Source organism: Trichosurus vulpecula, chromosome 2 (genome assembly GCF_011100635.1).
Source record: "Trichosurus vulpecula isolate mTriVul1 chromosome 2, mTriVul1.pri, whole genome shotgun sequence".
NCBI lineage: Eukaryota > Metazoa > Chordata > Mammalia > Diprotodontia > Phalangeridae > Trichosurus > Trichosurus vulpecula.
Genome location: NC_050574.1, coordinates 266,337,439 through 266,357,729, shown reverse-complemented (window position 1 = coordinate 266,357,729; position 20,291 = coordinate 266,337,439). Strand labels below are relative to the sequence as shown.

The window sequence follows — 20,291 nt, the reverse complement described above, 5'->3', positions numbered from 1 at the left end:
CTTATCTGTAAAGTAGTAACTATAATTGTACCTATTATGTAGGGTTGTTGAAAGAATTGAATGAAATAACATTAAATGTATTTCAGATTTTTGGTCCCTATATAAATCTATATTGTTATTATTGTTATTATTATTACTTGTTTGACAGCTTTCTCATACCAGTAAAATCACAAATTATTGACTATTGTCATATCATAGAAGTCAGCTGTACCATGAGAGAGATGATGAGGCCCTGAAATAGGGTGGTGGGCATGTAAAGAGAAAAAGAGGTAAAAGTAAAATATATGGTGGAGGTAGAATTGACAAGATTTGGCAACTGATTGAATGTGAGGAAAAGAGAAAAGACCAACTCTGAAGTTATGAACGTGCGTGAGGGTAAGAATGGTGATGTTCCCAATAGAACTAGACAAATTTAGGAAGAAAGAAGAGGGTTTTGGGGAAGAGATAATACGTTCTTTTTTGGACATGTTGAGTTTGAGATGTGCCTACAACACATTCATTTGGAAATAGGTGGTGCAGTGGCTAGAGTGCCAGGCCTGGAGTCAGGAAGACCTGAATTTAAATCTGGCCTCAGACACTTACTAGCTGTGTGATCCTGGGCAAGTAACTTAACTCTGTTTGCCTTGGTTTCCTCTTCTGTAAAATTCTGTAAAATAAGCTGGAGGAGGAAATAGCAAACCACTCCAAGAAATCTCCAAAAAAGGGTCACGAAGAGTCAGACATGGCTGAAATGACCAAAGAGCAAATACACAGTTGGTGTTGTGGAACTTGAATTCCACATAGGTGTGGAATTCCACATAGGTGTGGAATTCCAATCCAACCACATCCCTCACCACAAAAAACTCCAATAGTTCCTTATCACCTCTAGGATCAAATACAAACTATTGCTAAGCATTTAAAGCTCTCTACAACCTGGCTGGCTCCACTTATCTCTCCAGACTTGTTATACATTATTTTTTCCTGTAATCTATGATGTAGCAAAAATGATCTTCTTAGAGCTGCTCCTCACACACAACATTCCTTTTCCCAACTCTGTCCCCTGCCACAGGCTAAAGTGGAAAGAAGGATGATAATTCATACTTGGAATGCACTTCCACCCCATTTCTGCTTCCTGAGCTTCAGAGCTCAGCCCACATGTGCTCCCTTCTATGAGGCTGCTGACTGCCTTCTCCCCAAAATCACGTTGTATCTGCTTTGTATACAGATAGGAGCATGTGTTGTTTCAGTCCTTGAGGGCAGGAGCTCCTTCATGTTTTTCTTTGTGTTCTCACAGCGTCCTCCAGAGTTTCCACTTATGTTAAGGGTTTAATAAATATTTGTTGATAAACAGATTGATAGACAATACAGAGATAGAGTGACTGTTAGATCAAGGCACCCTCTGCATGAAGCCATGGGAAATGAAGATCACCAAGAGGAAGTGTAGGGAAACAAGAGGAGACCCAAGATAGAGAACTAGGCTACACTCAGGCAAAGTACATAGATGTACATAATGTTTTCCTTTTTCCCCTGGATGTATTATAAGCTCTTTGAGGGTAGAGGCCTATTTTGTTGCCTACAGCATCTTATGGTGTTTTCTAAGTAAACTCAATAAATATTTTGTCAGTTGATTGAAGAAGATTAAATGCTATAGGCAACAAAATAGGTCTCTACCCTCAAAGACCTTACAATATGTTCAGGAGGAAAGGGGAAAACACGGAGATAAGCACAACCACATATGGTCTCTTGCAGCAGATGGGAATCTGTCCTTTTTCTAATGACCTCTAGAAGAGGAGCTTCCACACTTCCATACATTCACTAACTTAATACAGTATTTAACTACTCTTACTATTAAGGAACTTTTCTTTACATCTAAGCTAAATTTTCCATATTAAAATGTAAACATGTGATCCATCATTTTCTTCCCAGAGGAGATTAAGGACTGCTGGTTGTTTTCTTCATCATCTTTCATATATAAATGTAAGGTCTTTTCTTCAAGCTGAATAGTCTCTGTTCCTTTAGTAATTCCTCATATGTCTTAATTTCTTTCATTCTTTTTGTGCTCTCCTCAGAACTTCTCTAGGTTTTCTCCGTCTGCTTTCAGTTGGATATCCTTGAATTAGATACCAGATTCTTACTGACCATTGCTAAGAGGTACAGAAATTCAGTTCAATTCCACAGTCATTTATTTAAGTGCCTTCTGTATGTAAGGAACTTTCCAAAGATACCAGGGATACACAGATTAAAAACAATACAGTCTATACTCTTTGACCCAGCGATACCACTACTAGGTGTGTTTCCAAAGATGATTAGGGGAAAAAAGGAAAAGAACTTATATATTCTAAAATATTTATAGCAGCTCTCTTTGTGGTGCTAAACAACTAGAAATTGTGGGGATGTCCATCCCTTGGGGAATGGCTGAATAAATTGTAGTATTTGATTGTGATGGAATACTACTGTGCTATAAGAAATGATAAGCTCAATGATCGCAGTAAAACATGGATACGCTTGCACGAAATAATGAAGAGCAAAATGAGCAGAACCAGGAGAGCATTATATATAGTAACAGCAATATAATTTTAAGAACAACTTTAAGCAACTAAGTCATTTTGACTGTTATAAATAACCAAACTAACCGCAAAGGACCTATGAAGAAAGACACTATCCACATCCAGAGAGAGAACTGATAAGGAGAAGTATGTATAGAATGATATATATATATATATATATATATATGTATATATATATATATACACATGTATGTGTATGTGTGTGTGTGTGTGTGTAATACATATATATGTGTATATATATACTTGTGTCTAATGGTAACTATCTCTTGGGGGAGAGGGAAGAAGAAAAGGGGAAGAAAGAAAGTCACCTGATAACTTTGTTATGTATTTAAAAGGAGTAGCAATTTGTACATAATAGATTTTCAGTTTCATGTGCAATCATCTTTTTGTTATGGAAATGCTTGTTTTATTTCTTAAGTTAAAAATAAAATAAATTTTAAAAAGCACTTAAATGAAAACAACACAGTCTGACCTTAGAGTTTACAATCTAGTAAAGGGAATTAGTTATATATATATATATATATATATATATATATATATATATATATATATATATATATACACATATACATATACATATATATGTACATATATATATATATATGTGTGTGTGTGTGTGTGTGTGTATAAATAACTATATACAAGTTAAAATAAGATGAAATGCACAGGAGAAGTAAAAGAAAGTGACTGATTTGAGAGATCAAGGATGAGGAATGACATAGCTGGAAAGATCAAGTAAGACTGACACAGATGGGCAAGAATGCTTTCAGTGGTTCAACAAGCATTTATTAAATGCCTATTATGTGTCAGGCACTGTGCCAAGCACTGGAGATACAAAACAATCCCTGCCTCTGAGGAGGCTGGAAAGATAGATTGAGGAAATGTTGTGAAGGGCTCTGAATGGCAGTCTAGAGAGTTTTCATTTTATTCATTGGGCAAAGCAGAGTCACTAAAGGCTTTTGAGCTGAGATTGTTGTAATCAGATCTATGCATTAGAAGGATTACTTTGGCAATGGTATGAAGATGGAAAAGATGAAAGTCTGAGAAGCTATTTGGGGAGTCCCATAAAGAGGTGGCAAAGACTTGAGAACACCTTCTTAGCAGATGAAAGATTCTACCTAGGAAAAGAGAAACTATAAATAGAAAACACTTTTTAAATGAGAAAACTACATGATCTCCACTCTAAAACACCTCTAGAGTTGCCCAACAAGGAAATAATATGACAATCCTTATATTGGACTTTTCACTGAGGGATCTCAAAGGTCTTTTTAAAAAGCCAAATGGAGCTTCACAACTTCTCTAGGACAGATTAAATAGCTTTCCTTCAATTAACTGGATTCCCTTCACCATTGATAGATAGGCTTCCTGTCTACTCTGTCTTGTGTGTTTCCTAACTGCGTCAAGAGGTATAGTTAGTTAATAATGTTGTACTCTAAAATGTCCTAGGATTATAAAATGAGAATCATAAACTAAGCTTCAGATGGTAATATTTTATCGTTAATTTAATATTAATTCAAAAGTTGGAGGAAAAAACAGAAACTGATCCAGAACCCATTTTGTAGTCCTTAACTGATTACATTAACTGTAACTATACTAACAATAGAATTCTGGTAAGTGAATATCTTTCTGTTTTAAGACAAGTGAAATTTTTGCTTTGAGATAATACAATGCATGTTCTCTGCTATCTGGGTCATCCAAATTTGAAACTAGTAAGAAACAGCTAGGCACTGTTTCTTAAAGAATTGAGGAAAATTTTTCCTTTGATGATAGAGGATGTACAAACACTAATCCCCTTCCCCCCCAACCCCCAAAAGTCTTACTGACAAATTATCATCTTGGCACTAAGAGGCAGGATTCCCCATTGTTAAAGCTCTTGCCAAAATGTCCTGCTCTTGCTCTGTGTTAGAAGTTAATACCTACTACCATTAAGCTGTTAGTTCTGAGTGCATGTAGTATATAGTGACTGTAAGTGTTGATAACAAAAGAACCCTAGTGAGACTGGGATGAAATGGAGCATTTCAATGCTGATGGAGATTAAATGGCCTGAGATTGGCTTTGTATATTAACTTCAGGGAACCCAGGTTTTGCCACCTGAAGAGTGACACCTGATGCCTTAATTGTAAGGTAATAAATCTTCAGTAAACCATGTATCTCAAGTACGCTGCTTGGAAGATGTTTAAAATCTCATCAGGTCCCTAACCTGTTTCATTTCTAGAACCTGAAATGCCTTCTTAGGGCACTTATATTTGTGTGATCCAAGGGTTTAACACTTGAGACAATTGAAGTTTCATAAAAAATGATGAGTCCTTGTCCTTTGTTGACCTAGCACCCTGTGAAGAGCCCTATTATAATCTCTGTTGTAGTTAGAATAGTAATAATAACAGGATTTAAATCAAGTGGTAACACAGGATCTCTGATCTGATACTTGGCTTTTTTTTCTTTGAATGGTTCTGTTATCTTTGGTTGGTAATGGAAACAAGATGCCAAGAAATAGAGTTGGATGTCACGGGATAGGAAGTTCTGGTACCTTTTCCCTTATAACAATTAAAGTCCTGAACTAAATGGCTAAACTCTACTGAAAAGAAACACATTACCAGCATTAGAGAGTAGTTATCTACAGGGATTTTAAAATAATAATTTTCTTCTGGATGGATGGGTTTTCCTTATAGAGAAATATCCACTTGGAATAGCTAGTTCTCTTACACATGTACGCCTTGCACATGTATGCAAGTTAATTTAAATGTGTCGAGGGAGGGACTACAGAATAAATAAGCCCTTCTTTTTAGAGTACTGCGGACAGAAAATGTTACTGTGTGAAAAATCTGATCTGAGCTAGTCTGCTAGAAAACTCAAATTCCAGAACTTACAAATTAGTATTTTTTTCTCCTCATTTTTATCACATTGAAGTTTTATATGTGATGGATTCAACAGTAATAACTCTATGTTGAACCTTATTATAATGACATTTTGTTATGCATTGAAAATAATATTCACTATTACATAAACATAGAAGATTTGAACAGTGTTTACAGAGGTAATATGAAGTAAAATTTTAACTCTTTTAATGAGTTTCCTTAATAAATTAAGCCAATTTGGATAATTCACTTGTATAGTAGAAAGAGTTCTGAATTTGGAGTCCTGCCTATAATGCTTAGCTATATGACTGTGAGGAAGTTAACTTCTCATAGAATCATAGATTTAGAGCTGGAAGGGACTATAGGGCCCCAGGCACAAAAGTTAAATGATTTCTACGGGACTCCTCCTTGTTGTTCATTCGGTTATGTCCAACTTTATGTCTATGGGATTTTCTTGGCAAAGACACTGAACTGGTCTGTCATTTCCTTCTCCAGTGTGTCCCCATTTTACAGATGAGAAAATGAGGCAAATAAGGTTTAAATGACTTGCCCACAGTCACATAGCTAGTGTATGTCTGAGGCCATATTTGAAATCCTATCTTCCTGACTCTCTAGGTCTAGTGCTCTAGCACCCCACCTAACTGCCCCTTACAGGGCTCCTTACAGACTATTAAATGGCTGAGGCAAAATGTGAACCTAGGTTTTTCTGACTCTACATGAAATGTTCTCTCTACTGCTGGATGTAGCCTCAACAAAATGGAGATAATGATATTTGCCCTACTTGCCTCACAGGATTGTGAAGAAAATGCTCTGTAAACTGAAAATGTATATATAAACATGACTTACTACATAATCATTTAAAACAAAAACCTAGCTTTGTCCTCAATAGCAGATTTTTTTGCCTGAATTATCTAGACAATTATTTCAGTTCTCCAAACAGCCTATATAACATTTAGACTAGAAGGTATTTTCTTACATGTGTTTTGAGAGGGAAAACATGTATTACACTGATCCACACAGGCATGTTACTGTTTTCTGTAATCATATAGTCATTCTTTCCAAAGTCCTTTCAACAGGGGTACTTTTTTAAGCAAAGTTAATACATGCTTTATTCATTAGAAAATGTTTCTAAATGAAGATAATACTATATAGCTTCATGGTGTATTTATTATACTAAAAACCAGAGTACATTTTGTTTTTATAAGATTTTGAAAAACATAAAGACTGTTCTTAAATTGAAATACTTCCCCCAGATGTTTAATTGTCTAAGCATTGACTATGTTAAGGAGAGAAGCAAAACAACCCTTGTGGTTTCACAGATGAACTATCACTGCACAGACTCTTTTATTTCCTCTGAATGAAAACTAATTTGTTTCATCTGGTGAAGAGGTCATTTCTAGCTTATGACCTGTACAGATAAGAAGATTGGATCATCTGAGTAGCATGTCATGGTAAACCTGTCCTTGGCCAATCAGAAGTTTTAATGCATTTTTTCAAATTCACTATTCACTCTTTTATTGTTCAGCTTGTTAATCACATGGCTACTTTTTTTTGCTTCATAGTTTGCTTTATTTTATTTTTTTCTGCTTTATAGTTTATTCAGGGTATTCTTCATTGGAAGTATAGCACACTTCCCAATGCTTACTATTTTCCTCTAATCTTCCAATGTCTTTTCTTTTATCTTAAATATGAAAATCACCAGCAAAAACTAGTTCAGTCATTCTCTCTGTTCATTGAACATGACTTTGCTGCATAAAGAGGGGAAAGGTACCTTCTCCAATGTCATTACTATATTTCTTCCTAGAACCAGAGGACCCTTTCAAATTCCCTTGTAACCTACTTGAGAATGTTAGCCTTCAGTGTAAGGAAAAATTAATTTAAAGTACATGAAAAGAAAATAATAATAAAGCATATGGGGGCTAGTCTTGTGGGAAATATTAATCCATTTGGGGATTCCCTGGCCCTAAATGGAAGTGTTCTCTCTCCGCATTCCATTATATCCTTCAGAATAATTTGGGTCCATCAGTATGGAATTCCTGAGTATGTGGCCCTGGAAGTACCATTCCTTCAATTTTCTTTAAATTAATTGCAAATATCTTTTTTAGGATTACCAAGAACAGTGGTCTCAAAGTGAAAGAACAAAATTCACTCAAGTGCCTAGGCAGCTAACTTCTGAAACAACTGATGGCTGGCTGCCTTCAAGAAGAAAAGGCGTACATAAAGTTCGAAGACAATATAAACTTTGGAGTGGGCCCAAACCACCAAACTCACATATTAAGCCCAGTGTGCCTAAAGAACTAGACATAAGTCAAGGTAACCAGAATTCTATGCCCAGAGGACAGTATAAACAGATTAAACCAGCTGGTCCTTCAATAAATCTTGAACAAGGTGTAAATTTGAATAAGCCTGTCAATCATTTACAAGACTTGAATGTTTTTAGACCTCAACAAGACAAAGAAGCACCCAGTAACTTTACTTTATCCAAACAACCTTCTAATAAATCCACTTATAAAAATCCTGCTGAATTTAATTCCTTATTGCGTATTAATGAAGAAAGAAGACATCAGCGCTTTCAAGAAAGCAGTTCTTTGATTTACAGGTTCAACATTCAGCCTGATTGGGACTTCAGCTACATTAAGGGACACCAGAAAGGCTCTAAATCTACTTCTAATGTGGATAATCAAGGATCATTTGAAAATAAAGCTTCATCTCTGAGACAACCAAAACAGACCTATTCAGAATCAAGCTATAATAACTTAGATATGCTATGGTAAGGAATCCATTTTATCAAATAACTCTCAGAGGTGGATGTCTAGGAAAGGAGAAGGAATTTAGTTTGGGGGAAAATAGGGTTGGGGAGTATTTGGGCAGGGAAAGGACAGTATATTTAGAATTCCTTTGGTTCCTGCTTTCTCTTTCCCCTTTCCCTTGAAAAATCTACCTTTAAGATATTTCTTCTCCTCATTTTACTTGTCTTTTCTACTTCTACCTCTGGAATGAAATAAGAAGTTGAGGGATGGAGCATAGAACTCAAGACAAACTAAAAATCAATAGCGAAGGAAGAACGCAAGAATATCTTTACAAAAAACAAACCAACCCTCAAGGTATATTTGTGAAGATCAGCCAATCAACAAATATCTGTTTGCCCCAAGAGAGACAACATTCTGACCTTAATGGAAAAAGCATTGGCTTTTGAGTCAGGAAAACCGGGATTGTGGTACTGGAAAATCAGTTACTGCTAAGGAGACCCCTGAGAAAACCCCTAGCCTCTGACAACACCCCCAGAAAGAATGGACTCAGACCTCTTTGGCATTTAGCAAATGTCCCTGGGGCCTCGTGACTCCTCTAAGGAATGTCAATAGATAAGATCATCCCACTGAACGATAACCTGTCAAAATCCTTGATCTGTCCCTGTGCCCCCGGACCACCTTGTGACCTGGTCTGTAAAATTCCAAATTCACCACTGTACCCTGTATTTTCTATTTAAGCTACTCCTCCACCCCAACTCGGAGCCATTTTGATTTGGGTAAAAGACCCCAAATGGTCGCCGGCTAATAAATTCTCCATTTAAAACTTATACTCTGTGGCGTGTCTCACTCGCTTTTGGTACAACAGGATGAAAGCCTGTCTCTGACACATACTAGCTTTGTGGCCACAGGCAAAGCATATAAATACTCAGTGTTTTAGGCGGCTTTCTAAGATTGTGAATTAGTTGCTCATGTACATCAGGGGGATGTTTCCATGCTTCTTTCCCACACTAATAAAATTACAGGTCAGCACCAAAACCCAAGTTGCATTAGGCATTTTTGGAAGATACAAAAGACGTAGAAGACATGATCCCTGCCCCAGAGGATCTTATTATCTATTTAGAGAGACAAAATGTGTATGAAATGATTAGAAAATAATTAAGAACTAAACTCTATAGCACTAATTATAAATGTAATAGAGGTTCTGAGAAGAAAAGTGGGCTATTATAGTCCTAGAAGACTTCCTGATGGAGGTAGGTTTTAGACTGGTTCTTAAAGGTTTTCAATAGAGAATATCATGAACAAAGACAGATTATGGTCCATTCCACTGATGTTTCTTCTTCATTGAGGAGATTTCATAAACTTTTCGTTATGGTACCCTGGAAAGAATACCAGATTTGGAGTCATAGGACCTGAGCTTGAATCCCATGTCTGACACCTGTTGTGTGCCCTTGGATAAGTCATTTAACTTCCCTGGGCCTCACTTTCCCAATTATTAAAATGAGAAGGTTGGACTAGATGTCCTTTAAGGTCCTTTCCAGCTCTAAATCTATCCTGCTATACCTGGTACATATGCCTTTAAAAGATACAGGTATATTCATTGAAACAGATATACAGGTGTTGGTTTAATAACATGTTCCTGTTATTCTGTCATTTGTACAACCAAGCACAATGTAAGGCAAAATTATTTTTTATTAAGTACAGAAGAAATAATTTGTAGGCTGAGGTTTGTTGAGTATTTTACTTTGCTGTGTCCCTTTTTGCCATTAAAACCCCAAAATTATGGGTGAAAGAGATTTAACATCGTTTTCTGTGAACTAGTAAGAGAAAAACTCTCCAAGGTTACTTATGAACTAGCAAGAAAAAATATACCCTAAGGTATTCAGGTGAATTACCTAAAATATATTTGCACTATAGAGAGTATTAAAAAGAACATTGGATTTAGAGTAAAAAGAACTGGGCTTCAATCCAGCTTTCTTAACTTGCAACTTGTGAGACCTTGTGAAGTTCTTTTCATTTCTCTGGGCCTCAGTTTCCTTGTATATAAAATGAATTGGTTGAATTTAATTTTTTTTAGCTCTAAATCCTATGATTTACGTAGGCCAATTATAAAAATATAGTGTTTCCACTTTTTCTGTCTTCAGCACCTTAATTTTCATCCTTCTTGGAGGCAAAGAGATAGACTAAAAGATCTCTTGAGGGCCTTTCTATTCTATGAGTATGTATGCTCAATACCTAAAGGAATATAGTTAATAATAACCATTTTTAAAATGTATTGGTATCTTTTGTTTTCACATCACCTAAATTTTCCAGAATTTCCTGCTGTCCCAGAGAGTTAGTTTGTATAACAAAGAATTTTAAAAATCATTTCAGAGTTTAACAGAACTTTATACATACATACATATGTATACATATATATATATATACATGTATACCTATCATATTCATGTTTTGGGAAAAACTGTTAAGCCTATTGATTTTATGCATCAGTATTTTGATAACTGAAAATCTTACTAATTTTATTCTATGAAGGAAATTCCATCCTTCATCTGAAACTCAGCCGGCAAGAGTTTCTCCAGATACTCAGCTCACCCACATAATGGAGCAGCATCAACAAGCCTTAATGCAGTTGACAGAAGTACAACCCAGTGAAGTAACTTCCTCCAATACCATGTTCCCATCAGTATTCTCAAGAGTAGACAGTGAATCCCAACTCGATACCGGAAAAAGCCAGACAAGTCAGACAACACTTAGCCGCTGCAATTCTGAAGGCTACCTGTTACAACTGGAGAAGAAGAAAAAGCACAAAGACAGAGTTGCCAGCAAGGTAAGAATATTTACCCACCCAAAAAAGCATGTCACATTTCTAAACCACCTCTAGATTTTAAATGATATACAGAGCGTATGTATTGTAATTTTGGAATGTACACATAGCTTAGCTTTTTCAAACCTTGTGCATTATAAGGGTTAAAATAAGGGCTTCAGCAATGCTGAATATGACAGGCATCTGTTCTTCCTTACTTAGGAGTCATACCAATCGGGAATTGCCCTTGAAAGAAATGTATTTTGAACTCAATCCTGCTTAATGCTTTTAATTTAAGACTCTCAAAATTTAGCTTCATAAAAAAACTGAGATTCCTGTTTCATAGGAAAAAAGCACATAGGGTGCTTCACATATCACCAAGATAATAGTACCTCCAGTTTTTAACTTTCAGAATCAGATTCCTACTCGTTCCAAATCTTTCTTTTTCACAAAAACTGTTTGTCAAAAAATGTTATCCATTTCTATCTTGGCTATCTTTTCCTTTGGTTTTAAAGACCTTAGGCCCTTATCTGACAAACACACAGAAGTACTGTTTGTGCATTAAACTATTTCAGAGGCTAAAATGACTTAGAATAAAGATATTTGTAAAGGACAGCAGGTAACCACGGCACCAGATGGAGTGAATCATTATCCGTGTTATGCCCATTTGTTAGTAAGATCAAATCTTTCGGTTTCCAAGGGAATCAAACTGAACCATATTAAAAGTTACGGGATTTATAAAAATAATGAGCCTTAACCATCATTCCTGTCCTCCTGGAAGTTCTGTGGCCACTAGTTTATGAATCTTTATCATTTATATTGTACTCAATAACACATAAGAGATGATACAACAGTATAAAAATATCCATCTGTGCCCATGACATAAAAACATTTAATAAGTTTTCTGGAAACCCCAAAGCAGCCTGTTTTAAGCTAAAGTAATTACTCATATATTTGTTGTAGCAGGCAATTTATGTACTGCTGCTTGACTGCATTTAAGAAGGAATTATTTGGATTAGATTTATCAACTGCAGTGCAAATTTCTTTCATTTACTGTTCCCCAGTGTTCAATGCATTGTTTTTGGGTTTTTTTCAAGTAACTTTCTCACACTTACACATCTGAAGAATTTCCTGGAGAATTACACTGCTGTGTCCCCACAGCAGGGTACAACTTTTCAAAGTTAAACCAAGTCCTCACAAAGCACCCAGTGTCACTTTCAATTCAGACATACTTTGTCCCAAGTCTACAGTTGAAAAGAGTTTTGATTAATCACTGGCGGCCAAATGGTCATGCTTTGTAGAACCTTCCATTAGAATAGTCCTATGCTATTCTCTACAAAGGTGAATAACTTGGTGCACAATTTAAAGAGTAAATTGTGATGTTGCAATATTTATACATTTTTAGATTCTGTTGATGTCAGTGGCTGCTACTTACTCAAAGATACACAGTAGCACATCCTGGAAATAGCTTGTTTAAAGCAGTGTTTCTTCTCCCTTATTTTATGGTGTCTGAATAGGGGTTTCACTATTAGTAAAAAAAAATGTGGCCCTGTGCTACAATTAGAAACTTTTATGGTATTGTAACTGCAAAGAAGACATAAAACAAAGAAAATCTTGAATCTTTCTTTTCAATTTTAAAAGGCTGCAAAGGGCTTTTATTGGCAAGATTTTAAAAGTAGGTCTACTTTGAAAACTAGCTAAGACAGTTGAGCCAGACTTGAGTAAATCTGGACGCAGGGCTTTCAGTTCAGCTATCTGGAACATACTTCAACTCACTTCTAGCTTATCACTTGAAAATTAAATCTTTGATATAAATAATGCATATTATGTGATGGTAGCCAGCACTTGATGGAAGCCCATTTTTGCATCATACTTTTTGCCATTGGCAAAGGCTAGAGTTCCAGCTTTCTTTCTTTTTTAAACTGAGACATTTTTTCCGGTTGACACTGGAATATCTGTGGTAGAAGGAGTAAAGAATAATTCTCCAAATTTACATTGTCTCTTATGTGAGTGGTCAGTGAATGATCAAAAGTTAATCTGTTTCATATGTAAACTTCAAGGCATTAACCTCTTCTTCTCTTCGGTTTCAGACATAATGGATTTGTTACTAGGACTAGGTTTGTTTTGTTTTGTTTTTCGTCTTTCCAATGAATGGATCAGAACCCAGTGAAACAAGAAAGAGGTAGTGAGAAATATGAGATGGAGTGTTAGATTCTAAGTAGATTAATTTGGTTAGACAATAGTGTATGAAGGAGAGTAAGATTGAAAAGCTGTGGTAGAGCCACCCTGTGAAGAACATTAAATGCAAATACACACAAGTGAGGACAGTCTAGAAGAAGAAAAGCAAAAAATAATAACATTAAAAGAAAATATGTTCACTCTTCATGCAAAACATACCAATATCAAAGACAGCCTAAGGATCATAAATTTCCCAAAAGAACATGACAGGACAGGAAACGTTAACACCGTAATGAGGGAAATAATAGAAGAGACTTATCTAGAACTTAAGAACATAGAAAATGAAATTTCATTGAAAGAATTCACTGATCACCTCCAGGGAAAAAAACCCAAGACTGCAAACTTCAAGACATAATAGTGGTTAAATTTAACAATTCAATTCAGAAATAAGTTCTTCAACCCATCATGTAAAAGACCTTCAAATACAAAGCAAGGGATATTCGAATAATGCAAGACTATTCTGTGCCCACTATAAAATGTAGGAGGGAGTTGAATAATATGTTCCAAAGAGCAATGCTCAGGATGCAGCCCAAATTAATCTGTGCTGCCAATCTGAGCTTGACCATAGAGCAAAAAAGATCAATGTTCAATAATAAAGAATAGTTTGAAACATTTTTAGGTTCTTAAAGTCAGTTCTTCAGAACTATAGAGATTATTTAGTTGCCTCTTGAACACCCCACACAACAGAAATATAGAAGAGTGAATTAAATGCAGCAAGCAAAAACAGCAACTGCACAGAGGGACAACAGAGAGACTAGTAAGAGGCTTCTTTGTAAATGTACACACAGAAACAGGGATGAAGGCAGAAACCTGATAGAGGTAACAATGAAGAGGTGGACTTGGGAGCACTGGGATAAACCTGACCACACTCTATCTACAGGTGTCTTCTTTTGTGAACAAGACTACATAACAACATGGGAAGATTCATGAAAAGGGTGGAGGAAAGACAGCAGGGAGTTTGTGATGGAGGAGTGTGTGATGTCCCAGAGTCAAATCAAGGGTTAGCAATGTGGGAAAGGTGACCTCTATGGTCTAGGAAGGAAAGAGTTTCCAGGGGAATTAATGAGAAGGAGGGGGGAAAGTTGAAAAGGAGGTAGAAGGAGTCCTTACTTTGGCAATGGGAGGGAGTTCCACTGATGGAAATGCTGCTATGGATGAAGAGAGATGGTCAGTGAAGGGAGATGAGGACCTTATACTAGGTGAGGCTTCAGGGATTTGATGCTTGAAAAGTCTGCTTGTCCTACATTGAGAGTGAGGGAGATGGAACCCCGGGGGGAGAGGGGGGAGCATGGACACAGGAGATTTTAAGGAATCTGTGGGGAGAAAAGATAAACAGGTCTAGATCTGTGATGGGCCACTAAATCAGGGATATAGTGAGGGAGGGGCCCCACCATATGGCATTGTCCTCTCTGATACCTGCAATAATTGTCATTTTCTGGGAATGAGATACAATGGAAAAGGAGAATCCGTGGGGCCCTACCAGACAGTGGCAGAAAATACCTAGAGGGGAGAGCTTAGAATGGATATTTTAGAAGTTTTGATTCCATGAAGAGAAAAGAGAAAGACCAGTCATTGATGACAATATTTTTATTATATTTACCTCACTTTCTTCTATAACTACTTTCTCATTTACCTTGTAATGCTCCCTACAATGGGCCTTCATGATTTTCTGCCTTTTTTAGGGTGGGGAAGAAGAGCAGAAAATATATAGGTTTATGCCTAAATATCTGAAACCACTGGATATATGTGTGTGTGAAATCTTGAGTATATATAAATTATATTTTACAGAAAATGTGTGTAATTTGTATGTAATAAGCATATTTTAATCAGGAAAAAATATAGGAGTTATGAATCAAAAAACGAGAGTTTAGAATGGAATAATGAAGAAAGTGAGAGAAACCTTTTCTGGGAAGAGGTACAAAAATGAAATTTTAAAAATTAGTGAATAGGAATAGCTGGGAGGGGGGAGAAGAAGGAGAAATCTACTTGACTGGGGGAAGAAATATATAACCAAAAAAAAGCAGGAGAAAAAAAGGAACTTAATAAATAAAACTCTAAAGGGAAAGGGGTAAGAAAGTGAGAAGAAATCTGAGATGAAAGGAAGGGAGTCAAAACAAGACCATTGTTAAAAAAATTAAAGTAAATGAAGGAATGTAATACTGTGTTTACAGTTGAAGAGGAGGTGAAATTATAACTTGAAAATAAACAATTTTAGAGATAGGAGAAAATATAAGCTGAAGTCTTATAACTTTACATGTGAATTAATCCAATAAAATGAAAAAGAGTGACAGGATAAGAAAACAAAACCCTACAATCTGTTGCTTAACCTGAAACACATTTTAAAAACAAAGATATACAAAAAAGAAAACTGAGGGGATGGAAAAAAAATTTTACTATGTATCAAGTAAATTGAAAAAAGCAGGAGTTGCTATTATTCTATCAGACAAAAACAAACATTCAAAAAATATAAAGGAATAAAAAGACAAATTATATTATGCTGAAAGGAGCCGCAGACAAAAAAAATATCATTAATAAACTTATACATTCCAAATTCATAAAGAAAACATTATCTGAGCTTCAAGAAGACATAGAGAGTAATAAAACATTGACAGAAGACTTCTACATCCCTCTATCAGTTTTTAGTAAGTCTAATAAAAAGATAATCAATTGGTAAAATATGGAACTGGACAAATTGCTGGAGAAACTAGAGTTAAAAGATTTATGCCATCTTCTAAATGGGACAGCAAAAGAAAATGAATATTTCTTTTCACCACATGGAGCTTTTACAAAAATTGACCACGTACTAGGACAGAGAGGAATTGCAAACAGATACAAAAAAGGCAGAAATAGTTAATACATCCTTTACAGACCATAACACGATAAAGATCAAAATTGATTCAGGGACCATCAACAAAAGATGCAGACCTAAATGAAGACCTAACAGTGAAATCTTAAATAATGAATGGGTCAAAGAACAAGTCATAGAAACAGTTAACTATGTAAAAGAAAATGATAATGATGAAGCAAAAAACCAAAAAGATAAAGTAGTCCTCAGCAGGAAAATCATATCCTTACAATTATACATTAATAACACAAGAAAAAGAAGATTAATGAACTGAATATGCATTTTTAAAAGTTAGAACATCAAATAAACCTAAAATAAGCACAAAAGAGAAGATACTAAAATTAGAAGGGAAATACCTGAATTGGGAACAAAAACCCCCAAGAAATGATAAATCAAACTAAAAGATGGTTCTTTGAAAAGACTAGTAAAATCGATAAACTCTTAGCTAATCTAACTAAAAAGAAAACAGAATATCAAATCAAGAAAATGGCAAATGAGCAAAGTGAAATGACAGCAAAATTAGAGAAATGAAAAGAATAATGACAACATATTATGCACAGTTACATGCTAACAAAACCTAGAACACACAAAAAAATTGAGCAATACCTTCAAAAACATAAAATATCCAGACTATCAGACGACCAGGCAGAGATCTTAAATAACTCCTATCTTAGAAAAAGAAAATATTTCTAGCTGTAAAGAAACTACCAAATTAAAAACTCCTGGTCCTGATAGATTCAGAGAAGAATTCTTTCAGACTTTTAATGAACAGTTAGTACTTATACTTTACAAATTGTTCTCAAAAATTGAGAAAGAAAGCACCTTTCATGAGACAAATATAGTCCTAATGCCTAAGCCAGGGAAAAATAAAAAAGAGAAAGAAAAATATAGACCAATATCATTAATGAACAGTGATTCAGAAATTTTAAACAAAATCCTATCAAATGGATAGCAGCAATTTATCCAAGAGATCATTCATTACAATCAAGTGGGACTTATACCAAGGTTGCAAGTATAGTTCAATATTATGGGGAAAATCAATAAAAGTGATTGTATTAAAAACTAAAACATCCAGAGCCACATGATCATCTCAATAGATGCAGAATGGGCCTCTGACAATGAACAACACTTTTGTGACAAAAACAAAACAAACAACCCTACAAATATAGAGGGACCTTTTTAATATCTTAAAAAAGCATTTATCAAAAACAAGCCTCATATACAATAGGGACACACTAGAAAGTTTTCCAATGAGTGTGAGAATAAAGCAAGGATGCCCATTCTTCCCACTATTATTTGATATAGATCTGGAAACGCTAGCAATGAGATAAGACAAATGAATGAAAGGAATAAAGATAAAGAAAGAGAAGACAAAACTGTACCTGTTTGCTGATGATATGGTGGTTTACTTGGAAAATAAGAGTGTCAGCACAATTGCAGGTCACCAAATAAATCCTCAAAAATCAATATTTCTATATAATAATAACAAAACCCAAGAAGCAATAATAGAAATAGAAATCTCATTCCCAGTAACTATGGAGTGCATAAACTATCTGGGGATCAACCTCCCAGAGCACACAAAAAACTTGTATAGATTGAATTTCATAGTGCTCCTTAAAGAAATAAAAACAACTTAAATAATTGGAGGTTATTCAGTGCTCATGGCTAGGCCACATCAGTATAATAAAAGGCCAATAGATGGTGTATAATACCACTAAAATTAATTTATACTTTTAATGCTATAGCCAATCAAAATACCAATGCAGCACTTTACAGAACTTGAAAAAATAATAATGCAATTCATTTGGAAAAACAAAAGAGCTAGAATATCAAGGGAAATGATGAAAAGAAGTATGGATGAAGGGGAAATAAAACTTCCAGACTTCAACCTATAAAACAAAGCAGCAGTCATCAAGATCATTTGATATTGGTTGAAGAATAAAGAGATCAATGGAACAGGGAGATTCAGAAACAATGAAAATCAGTTGCCCAGTGTTTAATAAAATGTAAAATATTTGATGGGAAAAACTTCCTATATGATAAAAAAAACTGCTGGGAAAACCGTAAAGCAATCCAACAGAAATCAGTTTTAGATCACCTTGTACAACAATCTGTAATGTCTTCTAAATAGATACACAAACTTTAATATTAAAGGGCATACTATTTAAAAAAATTAGAAGAGAAAAAGATCATGTACCTTTCACAGCTAGAGAGAGATGTATTCATAACCAAACAAGAGATAGAAGCAATTACAAAAGATAAAAATAGATAACTTTGATTACTTGAAACTGAAAAAGCTTCTGCACAGTCAACATTAATGTATCTAGGATAAGAAGAGAAGTGTCTAAATGAGAGGAAAATATTGTATCAGATTTTTCTGATAAGGGATTGGTATCCAAGTTATATAAACAATAAATATATATGACATATATAAATATATATGACTAATAACCATTTACTAGTAGATAAATGGTCAAAGGATATGAGCATACAGATCTCCACAGTATTCACAACCACATGAAAAAATGCCCTGAATCACTAATAATAAGAGAATTGAACATCAAAACAAGTCTGAGGGGCAGTAGGTGGCACAGTGAGTAGAGCACTGGCCCTGGAGTCAGGAGGACCTGAGTTCAAACCTGTCCTCAGACACTTGACACACTTACTAGCTGTGTGACCTTGGGCAAGTCACTTAACCCCAATTGCCCTGCCTTCCCCACTCAAAAAAAAAAACAACTCTGAGGATTTACCTCCCACCCTGCAAATTAGCAAAGATGACAAAAAATGGCAACAGTTAATGTTGGAGGGATTGTGGAAAGATAGGTGCACTAATACATTATTGGTGGAGCTCTGAAATAGTATAGCCACTTTGGAAAGCAATTTAGAATTATGCAAATAAGGTTATCAAAATGTCTATATCCTTTGAACCAGAAGCTCCCTTTAAAAATCAGACATATCCCAAGGAAGTGTAACAACAATGTTGCTTGCAGCTGCTGTGGGAGTGTAAGACCAATAACACCAACACACAGTGGGGCTGCTAGCACAGGTTCATATACCATTCACTTAGTTCAGGGGAAGAGTCAATACCCTGAACTTCAGAGCAAATACAAACAAAAATGACAAGCAGAAATTATATAGACAGAGCAAATAACACAAATCAGCAGACAGGGCTTTAACTGCCTGTCTGTAGCAGTACATACATAGTTACCAGAGAGAGAAGCACCAACATCTGGGTTTTCAAAGCCAGGGGGCTCCTTAATGGTTACCTAGAGTCTCATCTGGCTACATCACACGAACACTCTTCCCATGAGTGCCCCAAAGCAAAATGCTAACCTCCAGTATATATATATACATATACATATATATATACACACACACATATATATACACACATATATATGTATGTATGTATACGTATACATATATATACATATATATAAAATACACTAACAATACAGAAATCCATTGATAAGAAAAAAGTCCACAATACTCCAAAATATTTATAGCCACACTTTTTGTGATAGCTAAGAATTGGAAACAAAGTAGATGCCCATTCATTGGGGAATGAATCAATAATCTGTGGCACATGAAAGGTAATGGAATATTACTGTGCTGCAGGAGATGATGTGTGTGATAAATACAGAGAAATATAGAAAGTTCTACATGAACTGATGCAGAGTGAAATAAACAGAGCCAAGAAAACAGTATGCACAGTAACTACAACAATGTCAATGGAAAGGACCCATCAAAAATCAAAAGTCAGTATAACAAAATTCTAAAGGTCAAGTGGGATTTGAATGAAGAGATGTGAGAAGACACCCCCATCTACTTCTTTGTGCAGGTGATAGGTTCACAGGTGTTACACGTTGCACATGTTTTTGGACTTTCTCAATGCATTGATCAGATGTGCTGACTTTTTTTCCTCTCTTAAAAAAATTCAATTTGTCATATGGGGTGCCTCTCTGGGAGGGGTAGACGGGGAGATACGTGAAATAACTATGATGATATAAGAAGCAGAAAATATCAATTAAAAAGTACCCTTAGCCCCTTCAGCCTCTCTTTTTAATTAGCTGATTCCACCCAGAACCCCTTATTTTAAAGAGGAGGCCCAGATCAATCATGTATTTATCTCTTTCCAGCCTGTACTGCTGGCCTCATCTGAGGAAATGAGTCTCTACCCTACTTACCCCTTTTAATTTCCCTTTCACATGGAGTCTGTCCCCAATAAAATGTATGCCCCTTTACAGAGACCATTTT

At 35.4% G+C, this 20,291-nt stretch overlaps 1 protein-coding gene across 1 annotated transcript in view; it reads left to right on the top strand.

Moving 5' to 3' along the window:
• JHY (junctional cadherin complex regulator) overlaps positions 1–20,291 on the top strand; it is a 137,952-nt gene that overhangs the window by 92,538 nt on the left and 25,123 nt on the right. Inside the window, exons 4-5 of the mRNA XM_036745236.1 lie at positions 7,507–8,171; positions 10,681–10,975. Of these exons, the coding sequence (XP_036601131.1) occupies positions 7,507–8,171; positions 10,681–10,975 (960 nt within the window). The remainder of the gene's footprint in view (positions 1–7,506; positions 8,172–10,680; positions 10,976–20,291) is intronic.